This window comes from Schistocerca piceifrons, chromosome 3, assembly GCF_021461385.2.
Source record: "Schistocerca piceifrons isolate TAMUIC-IGC-003096 chromosome 3, iqSchPice1.1, whole genome shotgun sequence".
Lineage (NCBI taxonomy): Eukaryota > Metazoa > Arthropoda > Insecta > Orthoptera > Acrididae > Schistocerca > Schistocerca piceifrons.
The window spans coordinates 770,967,910-770,981,106 of NC_060140.1; the positions used below are offsets into that span (position 1 = coordinate 770,967,910).

General features: G+C 44.0%; 2 protein-coding genes and 6 non-coding genes across 8 annotated transcripts; 6 read left to right on the forward strand and 2 right to left on the reverse strand.

Moving 5' to 3' along the window:
- The first annotated feature begins 1,751 nt into the window (after window positions 1-1,751).
- LOC124789040 (DNA repair protein RAD50-like) lies at window positions 1,752-4,868 on the forward strand. Its single transcript, XM_047256330.1, has one exon. The coding sequence runs from the start codon at window positions 1,752-1,754 to the stop codon at window positions 4,866-4,868; it is 3,117 nt and encodes a 1,038-aa protein (XP_047112286.1).
- Window positions 4,869-5,424: 556 nt separating this feature from the next.
- On the forward strand, window positions 5,425-5,497 carry Trnak-uuu. The gene has a single exon. It is a non-coding gene; the product is annotated as a tRNA-Lys (tRNA).
- Window positions 5,498-5,636: 139 nt separating this feature from the next.
- On the forward strand, window positions 5,637-5,718 carry Trnas-aga. The gene has a single exon. It is a non-coding gene; the product is annotated as a tRNA-Ser (tRNA).
- A 242-nt stretch (window positions 5,719-5,960) lies between these two features.
- Trnag-ucc lies at window positions 5,961-6,032 on the reverse strand. Its single transcript has one exon. It is a non-coding gene; the product is annotated as a tRNA-Gly (tRNA).
- Window positions 6,033-7,502: 1,470 nt separating this feature from the next.
- On the forward strand, window positions 7,503-11,459 carry LOC124789041 (DNA repair protein RAD50-like). The gene has a single exon (XM_047256331.1). The coding sequence runs from the start codon at window positions 7,503-7,505 to the stop codon at window positions 11,457-11,459; it is 3,957 nt and encodes a 1,318-aa protein (XP_047112287.1).
- Window positions 11,460-12,015: 556 nt separating this feature from the next.
- Window positions 12,016-12,088, forward strand: Trnak-uuu. The gene has a single exon. It is a non-coding gene; the product is annotated as a tRNA-Lys (tRNA).
- Window positions 12,089-12,227: 139 nt separating this feature from the next.
- Window positions 12,228-12,309, forward strand: Trnas-aga. The gene has a single exon. It is a non-coding gene; the product is annotated as a tRNA-Ser (tRNA).
- A 242-nt stretch (window positions 12,310-12,551) lies between these two features.
- On the reverse strand, window positions 12,552-12,623 carry Trnag-ucc. The gene has a single exon. It is a non-coding gene; the product is annotated as a tRNA-Gly (tRNA).
- Window positions 12,624-13,197: the final 574 nt, after the last annotated feature.

A 13,197-nucleotide genomic window follows, 5' to 3' on the forward strand; every position in this document is an offset into this window, starting at 1 on the left:
ATTTCTGAACTCGAGCGTCAGCCTGGCCCTACAGGCCGCTGTGTTCAGGTGCCCGCAAGGGCGATGTACTGCAACCTCAGGCAGTGCTGCTTTCCGTTGACAAAGCTGCCGGCAGCAGTTTAATCTAGCAAGTCGGGAAAGCACGTGTAGCAACACAACAGATTCTTGAGAAAGCGCAAACTGTCTGTCTCTAATATGCGAGAGTTACCAAGTTTCCTGGGACGTTGGTTGCAGACGTGCCTCGGTAGCGCAATGGGTAGCGCGTAGGTCTCATAATCTTAAGTTAGGGAGTTTGACCCCTCACCAGGGGCATTTAATTTGCTGTACATCATGGCTGAATTAACGGCGTTGCTGTTGCTAGGGAACGAAACTGAATTGTCGTTTGTTATCCACAAGGGAGTCCACGCCTCAGCGTCAAAACGTTTACATCCACTTATGGCAAGGTACAACTTTGACCTTTCTCCTCCCCTGTTATGAGTAAAATATGATGCAAAACAGCAATGAATAGTCAGTTTCGAGCTGTGCGCCATGCCAGTCTGCACGCGCAAATATGCTCGCAAACAGAGAACACCACTGAGGTCCGGATTCAGCACGAAATGGCGAGAGGAAGAGGGAGTAAATCTCCACGTTTATCGAGCATATCCGGTGTGGTCTAGTGATGGTAAACATGATTAGATATTGGCGGGTGTATGGCATGTGTTTTCAGCGTGGAAATTTGGCTGTCAGAAATTGTTGATGATTTGTGTTTTAAAGATAGTGTCATATTATGAAAGCGCAATTGGTACAATTAATGTAGGTAACACTGATCTACGAGGATAGGCGCCCTTCCGTGATGTGACGGATTGTATCACTATTGATATTGTTTACAGTTATTTAGTTCGTATTCGGTCCTTTAAAATTCGATATAATGGCTAGAATACTTAAGATGCAGATACAGGGAATCCGAAGCTTTGGGTCCGAACGACAGTGATCAGCAGATGATTACGTTTCAATCACCTGTGACGCTGATATTAGGGCAGAACGGATGTGGTAAGACGACGACAATTGAAGCCCTGAAGTATGCAGCTACAGGTGAGTGCCAGCAGGAACTAAACAAGGGCAGTCGTTTGTTCATGACCCGAAGATGGCTCGTCAGCCAGAGACAAGGGGCCAAATAAAATTGTTGATGGCTGATCGCCAAAGGCGAAGAAGTTGTCATCACACGTACGTTACAAACAACACAGAAGGCAAAAAATTTGCAATGAAAACACTGGATCCAGTAATTCATAGGAAGAAGTCTAGTGGTGAAGTTGTACAGGTTGGTGGGACGGTGCATTGATGTAAATTTAGAAATGTCTCATGTTTTTGGTGTATCAAAAGCTGTTCTGAGCAATGTTATATTTTGCCATCAAGAAGATTCTAAACTGGCCAATGGATGAGGGAAAGAAAACTCAAGGAGAAGTTTGATTCCATATTCGATGCAACAAAACTTAATAAATGTTTGGAACACATCAGAGATCTTAGGAAAGCAGTAAATACAGAAATCAGCACTGATGAGAAACTTCTGAAATCACAACAAGAGATAAAAGATGAGACTGTTTCAAAAAAGAAGGATTTACAAGAGGCAGAGAGTCGTCTGGCAGTAACTCAGGACAAAATAGATAACTTGAGCGATAAACTATCACCTTTGCTAGAAAAAACTAGATGAAATTTGTGATGTGGAAAAGGATTTCCTTCAGCTCACCAGGGAGAAAGAAAGAGCTGAAGACAAGATGAAAATACTAGAATCGCAACAATCAGATTTAAAGAAGAATATTAAGGAAGTGCTTGAGTGGAAAACTTTAGAAGAAATAACTGATTTAATCAACAGTTTTAAAACTGAAGCAAGGAACTGGCAGGAGCACTTGAAATCTATGGAGATTGAACTTCAGCAGATATCTAGGGATGAGGAGCGAGTATTGGAAGAAACAAGCCAAGAGCAGATGACTCTTGGAAAACTTCAGAAAGAGGAAGAAGATCATAATACTCGAATAGATGCACGCAATAAGAATCTACAGAGATTGGCAGAAACATTTCAAATAAGAGTAAAAGAAGATACATTTTCTTCAGAAGTTCTTGTCTCAAATTTAATGCATCAAGTCGACGATAAAATAAGAGAGTCAAAGGTACAGTTTGAGCAGTTACGGAACAGGTTTCAAAGAGAAGAGCAGGAACTCCAAAGTAAAATAGACATTGCTAGAGACACTAAAGCAAAGCTAGAGCAGGAAATCACCTCAAAAAAACGACAAGCAGAAGATAATAAAGCTGAAGAATGGAGTGTCAAAACAGAAATTGAAGATATAGAGAAATCTGGTGAAGAACTTGTCAAATTAGGAAGAGAACTGGAGCAAGCAAAAACTAACTGGGAAACTGCTTGTCAAGAACTTGATGAAGAACAGCTGAAAAAAGAAATTAGAGATCAGCACCAAGAGAGCAACAGGCTGGATGATAAGCTAGTTATTGTGGATAAAGAAGTTCAGACATTGCAGCTGTTGAGTAGTGAGCAGGCACAGCTTGATATCCAGAACAAACTGAAGGCATCTAAGGAGTCCGAACTCAAAAAACTAAAGAACAAACACAATGAAGCACTGCGCCACCTTTTGTTTACAGTGCCACAACAAAATTTGAAACATGACTTGGATGCTTGCATGCTTCAACTGACTCGTCAGATCAACAACATCAATGAGAAGATAAATAGTAAGCAGAATGAGGCGGCTGCACTTGAAGTGAAACGAGCCCATCACAAGGAGCAGTTGGATTTGAAAGAAAGAGAGCTGCGAAAATTTGAAGAAGAAATATATGATTTGTGTGGCAGGCAAGATTTTGATGAGTACATACAAAGTGTTTCTGATAGAATACAAGAACTGCAGGACCAAAAAGGAACGCTCAGTGCTTCGGAATACATGTTCCGTCGCTACATTCAGAAACTGGAACAGGAAGATCCTTGCTGTCCATTGTGTCATAGGGAGTTTGAAGCCGCTTCTGAAGCTGCTGAACTTGCATATGAACTGAGTAATAAAGTCAGTGAAGTCCCAGCACGCCTTCAGGACAATAAGAAAGAACTAGAAAATAAGCTAAAGGAATATGATAAACTTTTGCAAATGAAACCTGCTTATGAAAGAACTGATATCATGCGCACCAAGGAGATACCAGAAATGAAAGAGTCACTTCATCAAACAGAAGAGGCTTTAGATGCAGCTCGGAAACAGATTAAAGATTTGAAGGAGCAGTTACTGGGTCCAAAAGCAAAGGAGCAGATGGCAAAGGATATCCAAGGAGATGTAGTCCGCATTGATCAGTTGCAGACAGAACTGCGCCGCATAGACAAAGAAATTCAGGAGCTGCAGTCTAAGATGCCCACAGGATCGTCACGCTCCATGGAGGAAGCCCTGGCAGAGCAGGAGGAGCTTCGAGCACAAGTCAGTGCTATTCAGCGTGCACTCCACATGAAGCAGGAGTCACTGAGAAGGCATTCAGAGAGAGTCAACCAGCTGAGGGAGCGCAAAAATGTACTTATGGAAAAGAAATTGAAGCTCGAAAGTGGACAGCAGAAACGTCGACAACTGGAGGAACGTTTGCAGGAGTTGCAAAGTATGCATGTGATGATACAGTCAGAAATTGAGGTGCTCGAGACCCGACTTCAAGAAGCTAGAGAGACACTTGATTCTGCAGTGCAGTCAAAAAATATTAGAGTTACAGAAAATCGAAAAAATGTAGATCAGGGACAAAATAAGATTGTTGAGCAAGGAAGGAAACATGATGAAATTTGTAATTGGCATAATAGCATTCAACGGTATGAACAGAGCGGCATGAAAGAGAAACTTACGTCAGTTCAAGAAAGATTGATAGAACTGGACTCTAAAAAGGAGACCCTTGCAGATAAAAACAGAAGAACGTGTGAAAACATTGATAAGCTTAAAGAAAAAATTTCAAATCAGCAGCTGAAAGCAAGAGAACTTGAAGATAACAAAATATTGAAGGAGAAACAGGTAGAAGCTGAAGAACTGAAGAGTGTAATAGATAAAGTAAAACAGCGCCTTGGTAAGTTCCAAGTGAAAACCATTGAAGAAGAGAAAAGTCGTCTCTGCAGAGAAATTTCAGCTGTCAAAGAGGAGAAATCAATTTCAGAAGGACGATTTAAGGAATTAAGAGATAGTGTGAATACTCTGCGACGAGATCTAAATAAGGACATATATAAAAATGCAGAAAAAAAATACAATGATCTGCAGCGACGAATTAAGGTAAACCAGCTAGCATCAGCTGATCTGAACAAATACTTTGTCGCTTTGGATTGGTCACTCATTTACTTTCATCAGGAGCGCATGAGGAAGATTAATACGATTATAAGAGAACTGTGGCGAAAAATCTATCGTGGGAATGATATTGATTATATAGAAATTAAAACAGATGCTCCTGAAACCACGAGTGCAGACAAGAAGCGAACATTCAACTATCGGGTTGTTCAGGTGAAGAATGATGTTGAGATTGATATGAAGGGACGCTGCAGTGCTGGGCAGAAGGTTCTAGCGTCGCTTGTTATCCGAATTGCTTTGGCAGAAATTCTAAGTATTAATTGTGGAATCTTAGCTCTGGATGAACCAACCACAAATTTGGATAGGGAGAACATAGACAGTCTTGGAGAAACTCTCACAGACCTTATAAATTTAAGGAGGGAGAACAAGAATTTTCAGCTCATACTGATAACACACGATGAAGACTTCTTGGATCGTTTGATGAATGTTGAAAAACTGAAGTACTATTACAGGGTCACAAGAAATGCAAAGGGAAACTCGGTCATTGAAAAGTATCGTTTTGAAGAAAGGAGCACCCAACATAGAAACTTTAACTAAAGTTTGAAATAAGAATGCATCAAGACTGATTTTTGTTATTCTAATTTGCTCATCTTGTGGAATGCTCTGTGAAAGAAAGTACTTATAGGTTTTTGTGTTTTCTGTTTGTTATAATACATTCATGCCCATGCAGCAGCATTTTTCACACTGTTATGTATAAATAAAGAACATTCATTTCTGAGTAAAAAAAAAAAAAAAAAAAGTGGCTAGGATACCTGGCTTTCACCCAGGAGGCCCAGGTTCGACTCCCGGTACCGGATGGGAAGTGTTTGCGCACACGACCGTCCATGTTTTGGCCTTCCAACGTTCGTTTGTCGCCCTCCTTCCGGAGCTTCAACCGAGCGTAATCGGGGGAAACAGGCACGAGATGCAATTACTGTCAGCACCGGGATAAAGGGAGAAGAGGCACTGGTCCGTTGTTGGGCTGCTACCAGCGTCAGTGGCAAGTCGGTGAAGTCGCTAGTTGCGCCAGAAGCCAGCAATTACCGTAGTACGCCTACACACGCGTTCCAGTTATTCACATTGCTTGCAGCCGCTTCATCCACAACAAGCGTGAGCCCGGATAGCTCAGTCGGTAGAGCATTAGGCTTTTAAACTAAGGGTCCAGGGTTCGAGTCCCTGTCCGGGCGAAGATTTTAACGCTTCCGTAATGGCTCGTCTCGTAGCGCTGGTAGCCCTCCCGTAATCAGTGCACGGAGTTCGTATCCTGTCAGCATTCTGCGCAGACCGGTTCGATTATACACGATTCGAGGGAACGTTTAGCTACGAGCAGTCGTGGCCGAGTGGTTAAGGCGTCTGACTAGAAATCAGATTCCCTCTGGGAGCGTAGGTTCGAGTCCTACCGACTGCGTCCCTTTTCTTTTTATTTTTTTGTTCAAGAAGAAGGAGCAGAAAATGTCGCAGTTTGCCTGTCGTTTTGGTACCTCGCTACACCTCACCTCTCACAGCCGTTTATAGCGCCTGTCCTTTTGATAAGGGCGAATTCCAAGCGTCAGCTTTCGCGTCAGCCGAGCAAAGTCGGGACAAGTCGGGACATACTACAGGATGGCCTGCACGTGACTCGCATACTCATACGTAAAAATTTGCGCCCGTTGCGGTGGCCGGGAATCGAACCCGGATCAACTGCTTGGAAGGCAACTATGCTCACCATTACACCACCACCGCACACCCGCTGCTCCCAACGCCGCGCTGTGTCGGCTTCCCGCCCGCCGGCAGCGGCCCACGGTGATGGTAGCTGTAGGCGCTTTACGAGGTAGGAGGGTGCATCCACACGCGTTCGGGCCGCGCCTCCACGCACGCTGCGTCTTTGGGCAAGACTCGTTGCCGCGGCTGCAAGGTTACTCACACGATAGTGATGAGCGGTCGCTTTTAGGCAGTGTAGTGGGGGACTCCGCGTGTGTAGCACTTTTTTCGGTTGTATCCGACGTCGTTGGGTGGCAATCCCACTTTCCCTGCAGACACCTACCCTGGAATGTGCTCGGGAAGCACGGACGACCGCCCCCAACAAATGCAACTAACAAAATGAGAACAACAACTAAAAAAGTGGTAGGCTGTTGGCCTACCACGCGGGCGGCCCGGGTTCGACTCCCGGCCGATGCATCGTTTTGCTGTTCTCGCTATAATGCTGCCGCGCCGATTGCTCGCTTGAGCTGCGTCAGCCTCAGGAATGTACAGCACGATTCGCTGTGAGAAGAACCAAACACGCAGCACGCAAGAGACCGTAATTGGAGGGAAGCGTGCTATTTCTGAACTCGAGCGTCAGCCTGGCCCTACAGGCCGCTGTGTTCAGGTGCCGCAAGGGCGATGTACTGCAACCTCAGGCAGTGCTGCTTTCCGTTGACAAAGCTGCGGCAGCAGTTTAATCTAGCAAGTCGGGAAAGCACGTGTAGCAACACAACAGATTCTTGAGAAAGCGCAAACTGTCTGTCTCTAATATGCGAGAGTTACCAAGTTTCCTGGGACGTTGGTTGCAGACGTGCCTCGGTAGCGCAATGGGTAGCGCGTAGGTCTCATAATCTTAAGTTAGGGAGTTTGACCCTCACCAGGGGCATTTAATTTGCTGTACATCATGGCTGAATTAACGGCGTTGCTGTTGCTAGGGAACGAACTGAATTGTCGTTTGTTATCCACAAGGAGTCCACGCCTCAGCGTCAAAACGTTTACATCCACTTATGGCAAGGTACAACTTTGACCTTTCTCCTCCCCTGTTATGAGTAAAATATGATGCAAACAGCAATGAATAGTCAGTTTCGAGCTGTGCGCCATGCCAGTCTGCACGCGCAAATATGCTCGCAAACAGAGAACACCACTGAGTCCGGATTCAGCACGAAATGCGAGAGGAGAGGGAGTAAATCTCACGTTTATCGAGCAAATCCGGTGTGGTCTAGTGATGGTAAACATGATTAGATATTGGCGGGTGTATGGCATGTGTTTTCAGCGTGGAAATTTGGCTGTCAGAAATTGTTGATGATTTGTGTTTTAAAGATAGTGTCATATTATGAAAGCGCAATTGGTACATTAATGTAGGTAACACTGATTAGAGGATAGGCGCCCTTCCGTGATGTGACGGATTGTATCACTATTGATATTGTTTACAGTTATTTGTTCGTATTCGGTCCTTTAAAATTCGATATAATGGCTAGATTACTTAAGATGCAGATACAGGGAATCCGAAGCTTTGGTCCGAACGACAGTGATCAGCAGATGATTACGTTTCAATCACCTGTGACGCTGATATTAGGGCAGAACGGATGTGGTAAGACGACGACAATTGAAGCCCTGAAGTATGCAGCTACAGGTGAGGTGCCAGCAGGAACTAAACAAGGGCAGTCGTTTGTTCATGACCCGAAGATGGCTCGTCAGCCAGAGACAAGGGGCCAAATAAAATTGTTGATGGCTGATCGCAAAGGCGAAGAAGTTGTCATCACACGTACGTTACAAACAACACAGAAGGCAAAAAATTTGCAATTGAAAACACTGGATCCAGTAATTCATAGGAAGAAGTCTAGTGGTGAAGTTGTACAGGTTGGTGGACGGTGCATTGATGTAAATTTAGAAATGTCTCATGTTTTTGGTGTATCAAAAGCTGTTCTGAGCAATGTTATATTTTGCCATCAAGAAGATTCTAACTGGCCAATGGATGAGGGAAAGAAACTCAAGGAGAAGTTTGATTCCATATTCGATGCAACAAAACTTAATAAATGTTTGGAACACATCAGAGATCTTAGGAAAGCAGTAAATACAGAAATCAGCACTGATGAGAAACTTCTGAAATCACAACAAGAGATAAAAGATGAGACTGTTTCAAAAAAGAAGGATTTACAAGAGGCAGAGAGTCGTCTGGCAGTAACTCAGGACAAAATAGATAACTTGAGCGATAAACTATCACCTTTGCTAGAAAAACTAGATGAAATTTGTGATGTGGAAAAGGATTTCCTTCAGCTCACCAGGGAGAAAGAAAGAGCTGAAGACAAGATGAAAATACTAGAATCGCAACAATCAGATTTAAAGAAGAATATTAAGGAAGTGCTTGAGTGGAAAACTTTAGAAGAAATAACTGATTTAATCAACAGTTTTAAAACTGAAGCAAGGAACTGGCAGGAGCACTTGAAATCTATGGAGATTGAACTTCAGCAGATATCTAGGGATGAGGAGCGAGTATTGGAAGAAACAAGCCAAGAGCAGATGACTCTTGGAAAACTTCAGAAAGAGGAAGAAGATCATAATACTCGAATAGATGCACGCAATAAGAATCTACAGAGATTGGCAGAAACATTTCAAATAAGAGTAAAAGAAGATACATTTTCTTCAGAAGTTCTTGTCTCAAATTTAATGCATCAAGTCGACGATAAAATAAGAGAGTCAAAGGTACAGTTTGAGCAGTTACGGAACAGGTTTCAAAGAGAAGAGCAGGAACTCCAAAGTAAAATAGACATTGCTAGAGACACTAAAGCAAAGCTAGAGCAGGAAATCACCTCAAAAAAACGACAAGCAGAAGATAATAAAGCTGAAGAATGGAGTGTCAAAACAGAAATTGAAGATATAGAGAAATCTGGTGAAGAACTTGTCAAATTAGGAAGAGAACTGGAGCAAGCAAAAACTAACTGGGAAACTGCTTGTCAAGAACTTGATGAAGAACAGCTGAAAAAAGAAATTAGAGATCAGCACCAAGAGAGCAACAGGCTGGATGATAAGCTAGTTATTGTGGATAAAGAAGTTCAGACATTGCAGCTGTTGAGTAGTGAGCAGGCACAGCTTGATATCCAGAACAAACTGAAGGCATCTAAGGAGTCCGAACTCAAAAAACTAAAGAACAAACACAATGAAGCACTGCGCCACCTTTTGTTTACAGTGCCACAACAAAATTTGAAACATGACTTGGATGCTTGCATGCTTCAACTGACTCGTCAGATCAACAACATCAATGAGAAGATAAATAGTAAGCAGAATGAGGCGGCTGCACTTGAAGTGAAACGAGCCCATCACAAGGAGCAGTTGGATTTGAAAGAAAGAGAGCTGCGAAAATTTGAAGAAGAAATATATGATTTGTGTGGCAGGCAAGATTTTGATGAGTACATACAAAGTGTTTCTGATAGAATACAAGAACTGCAGGACCAAAAAGGAACGCTCAGTGCTTCGGAATACATGTTCCGTCGCTACATTCAGAAACTGGAACAGGAAGATCCTTGCTGTCCATTGTGTCATAGGGAGTTTGAAGCCGCTTCTGAAGCTGCTGAACTTGCATATGAACTGAGTAATAAAGTCAGTGAAGTCCCAGCACGCCTTCAGGACAATAAGAAAGAACTAGAAAATAAGCTAAAGGAATATGATAAACTTTTGCAAATGAAACCTGCTTATGAAAGAACTGATATCATGCGCACCAAGGAGATACCAGAAATGAAAGAGTCACTTCATCAAACAGAAGAGGCTTTAGATGCAGCTCGGAAACAGATTAAAGATTTGAAGGAGCAGTTACTGGGTCCAAAAGCAAAGGAGCAGATGGCAAAGGATATCCAAGGAGATGTAGTCCGCATTGATCAGTTGCAGACAGAACTGCGCCGCATAGACAAAGAAATTCAGGAGCTGCAGTCTAAGATGCCCACAGGATCGTCACGCTCCATGGAGGAAGCCCTGGCAGAGCAGGAGGAGCTTCGAGCACAAGTCAGTGCTATTCAGCGTGCACTCCACATGAAGCAGGAGTCACTGAGAAGGCATTCAGAGAGAGTCAACCAGCTGAGGGAGCGCAAAAATGTACTTATGGAAAAGAAATTGAAGCTCGAAAGTGGACAGCAGAAACGTCGACAACTGGAGGAACGTTTGCAGGAGTTGCAAAGTATGCATGTGATGATACAGTCAGAAATTGAGGTGCTCGAGACCCGACTTCAAGAAGCTAGAGAGACACTTGATTCTGCAGTGCAGTCAAAAAATATTAGAGTTACAGAAAATCGAAAAAATGTAGATCAGGGACAAAATAAGATTGTTGAGCAAGGAAGGAAACATGATGAAATTTGTAATTGGCATAATAGCATTCAACGGTATGAACAGAGCGGCATGAAAGAGAAACTTACGTCAGTTCAAGAAAGATTGATAGAACTGGACTCTAAAAAGGAGACCCTTGCAGATAAAAACAGAAGAACGTGTGAAAACATTGATAAGCTTAAAGAAAAAATTTCAAATCAGCAGCTGAAAGCAAGAGAACTTGAAGATAACAAAATATTGAAGGAGAAACAGGTAGAAGCTGAAGAACTGAAGAGTGTAATAGATAAAGTAAAACAGCGCCTTGGTAAGTTCCAAGTGAAAACCATTGAAGAAGAGAAAAGTCGTCTCTGCAGAGAAATTTCAGCTGTCAAAGAGGAGAAATCAATTTCAGAAGGACGATTTAAGGAATTAAGAGATAGTGTGAATACTCTGCGACGAGATCTAAATAAGGACATATATAAAAATGCAGAAAAAAAATACAATGATCTGCAGCGACGAATTAAGGTAAACCAGCTAGCATCAGCTGATCTGAACAAATACTTTGTCGCTTTGGATTGGTCACTCATTTACTTTCATCAGGAGCGCATGAGGAAGATTAATACGATTATAAGAGAACTGTGGCGAAAAATCTATCGTGGGAATGATATTGATTATATAGAAATTAAAACAGATGCTCCTGAAACCACGAGTGCAGACAAGAAGCGAACATTCAACTATCGGGTTGTTCAGGTGAAGAATGATGTTGAGATTGATATGAAGGGACGCTGCAGTGCTGGGCAGAAGGTTCTAGCGTCGCTTGTTATCCGAATTGCTTTGGCAGAAATTCTAAGTATTAATTGTGGAATCTTAGCTCTGGATGAACCAACCACAAATTTGGATAGGGAGAACATAGACAGTCTTGGAGAAACTCTCACAGACCTTATAAATTTAAGGAGGGAGAACAAGAATTTTCAGCTCATACTGATAACACACGATGAAGACTTCTTGGATCGTTTGATGAATGTTGAAAAACTGAAGTACTATTACAGGGTCACAAGAAATGCAAAGGGAAACTCGGTCATTGAAAAGTATCGTTTTGAAGAAAGGAGCACCCAACATAGAAACTTTAACTAAAGTTTGAAATAAGAATGCATCAAGACTGATTTTTGTTATTCTAATTTGCTCATCTTGTGGAATGCTCTGTGAAAGAAAGTACTTATAGGTTTTTGTGTTTTCTGTTTGTTATAATACATTCATGCCCATGCAGCAGCATTTTTCACACTGTTATGTATAAATAAAGAACATTCATTTCTGAGTAAAAAAAAAAAAAAAAAAAGTGGCTAGGATACCTGGCTTTCACCCAGGAGGCCCAGGTTCGACTCCCGGTACCGGATGGGAAGTGTTTGCGCACACGACCGTCCATGTTTTGGCCTTCCAACGTTCGTTTGTCGCCCTCCTTCCGGAGCTTCAACCGAGCGTAATCGGGGGAAACAGGCACGAGATGCAATTACTGTCAGCACCGGGATAAAGGGAGAAGAGGCACTGGTCCGTTGTTGGGCTGCTACCAGCGTCAGTGGCAAGTCGGTGAAGTCGCTAGTTGCGCCAGAAGCCAGCAATTACCGTAGTACGCCTACACACGCGTTCCAGTTATTCACATTGCTTGCAGCCGCTTCATCCACAACAAGCGTGAGCCCGGATAGCTCAGTCGGTAGAGCATTAGGCTTTTAAACTAAGGGTCCAGGGTTCGAGTCCCTGTCCGGGCGAAGATTTTAACGCTTCCGTAATGGCTCGTCTCGTAGCGCTGGTAGCCCTCCCGTAATCAGTGCACGGAGTTCGTATCCTGTCAGCATTCTGCGCAGACCGGTTCGATTATACACGATTCGAGGGAACGTTTAGCTACGAGCAGTCGTGGCCGAGTGGTTAAGGCGTCTGACTAGAAATCAGATTCCCTCTGGGAGCGTAGGTTCGAGTCCTACCGACTGCGTCCCTTTTCTTTTTATTTTTTTGTTCAAGAAGAAGGAGCAGAAAATGTCGCAGTTTGCCTGTCGTTTTGGTACCTCGCTACACCTCACCTCTCACAGCCGTTTATAGCGCCTGTCCTTTTGATAAGGGCGAATTCCAAGCGTCAGCTTTCGCGTCAGCCGAGCAAAGTCGGGACAAGTCGGGACATACTACAGGATGGCCTGCACGTGGCTCGCATACTCATACGTAAAAATTTGCGCCCGTTGCGGTGGCCGGGAATCGAACCCGGATCAACTGCTTGGAAGGCAACTATGCTCACCATTACACCACCACCGCACACCCGCTGCTCCCAACGCCGCGCTGTGTCGGCTTCCCGCCCGCCGGCAGCGGCCCACGGTGATGGTAGCTGTAGGCGCTTTACGAGGTAGGAGGGTGCATCCACACGCGTTCGGGCCGCGCCTCCACGCACGCTGCGTCTTTGGGCAAGACTCGTTGCCGCGGCTGCAAGGTTACTCACACGATAGTGATGAGCGGTCGCTTTTAGGCAGTGTAGTGGGGGACTCCGCGTGTGTAGCACTTTTTTCGGTTGTATCCGACGTCGTTGGGTGGCAATCCCACTTTCCCTGCAGACACCTACCCTGGAATGTGCTCGGGAAGCACGGACGACCGCCCCCAACAAATGCAACTAACAAAATGAGAACAACAACTAAAAAAGTGGTAGGCTGTTGGCCTACCACGCGGGCGGCCCGGGTTCGACTCCCGGCCGATGCATCGTTTTGCTGTTCTCGCTATAATGCTGCCGCGCCGATTGCTCGCTTGAGCTGCGTCAGCCTCAGGAATGTACAGCACGATTCGCTGTGAGAAGAACCAAACACGCAGCACGCAAGAGACCGTAATTGGAGGGAAGCGT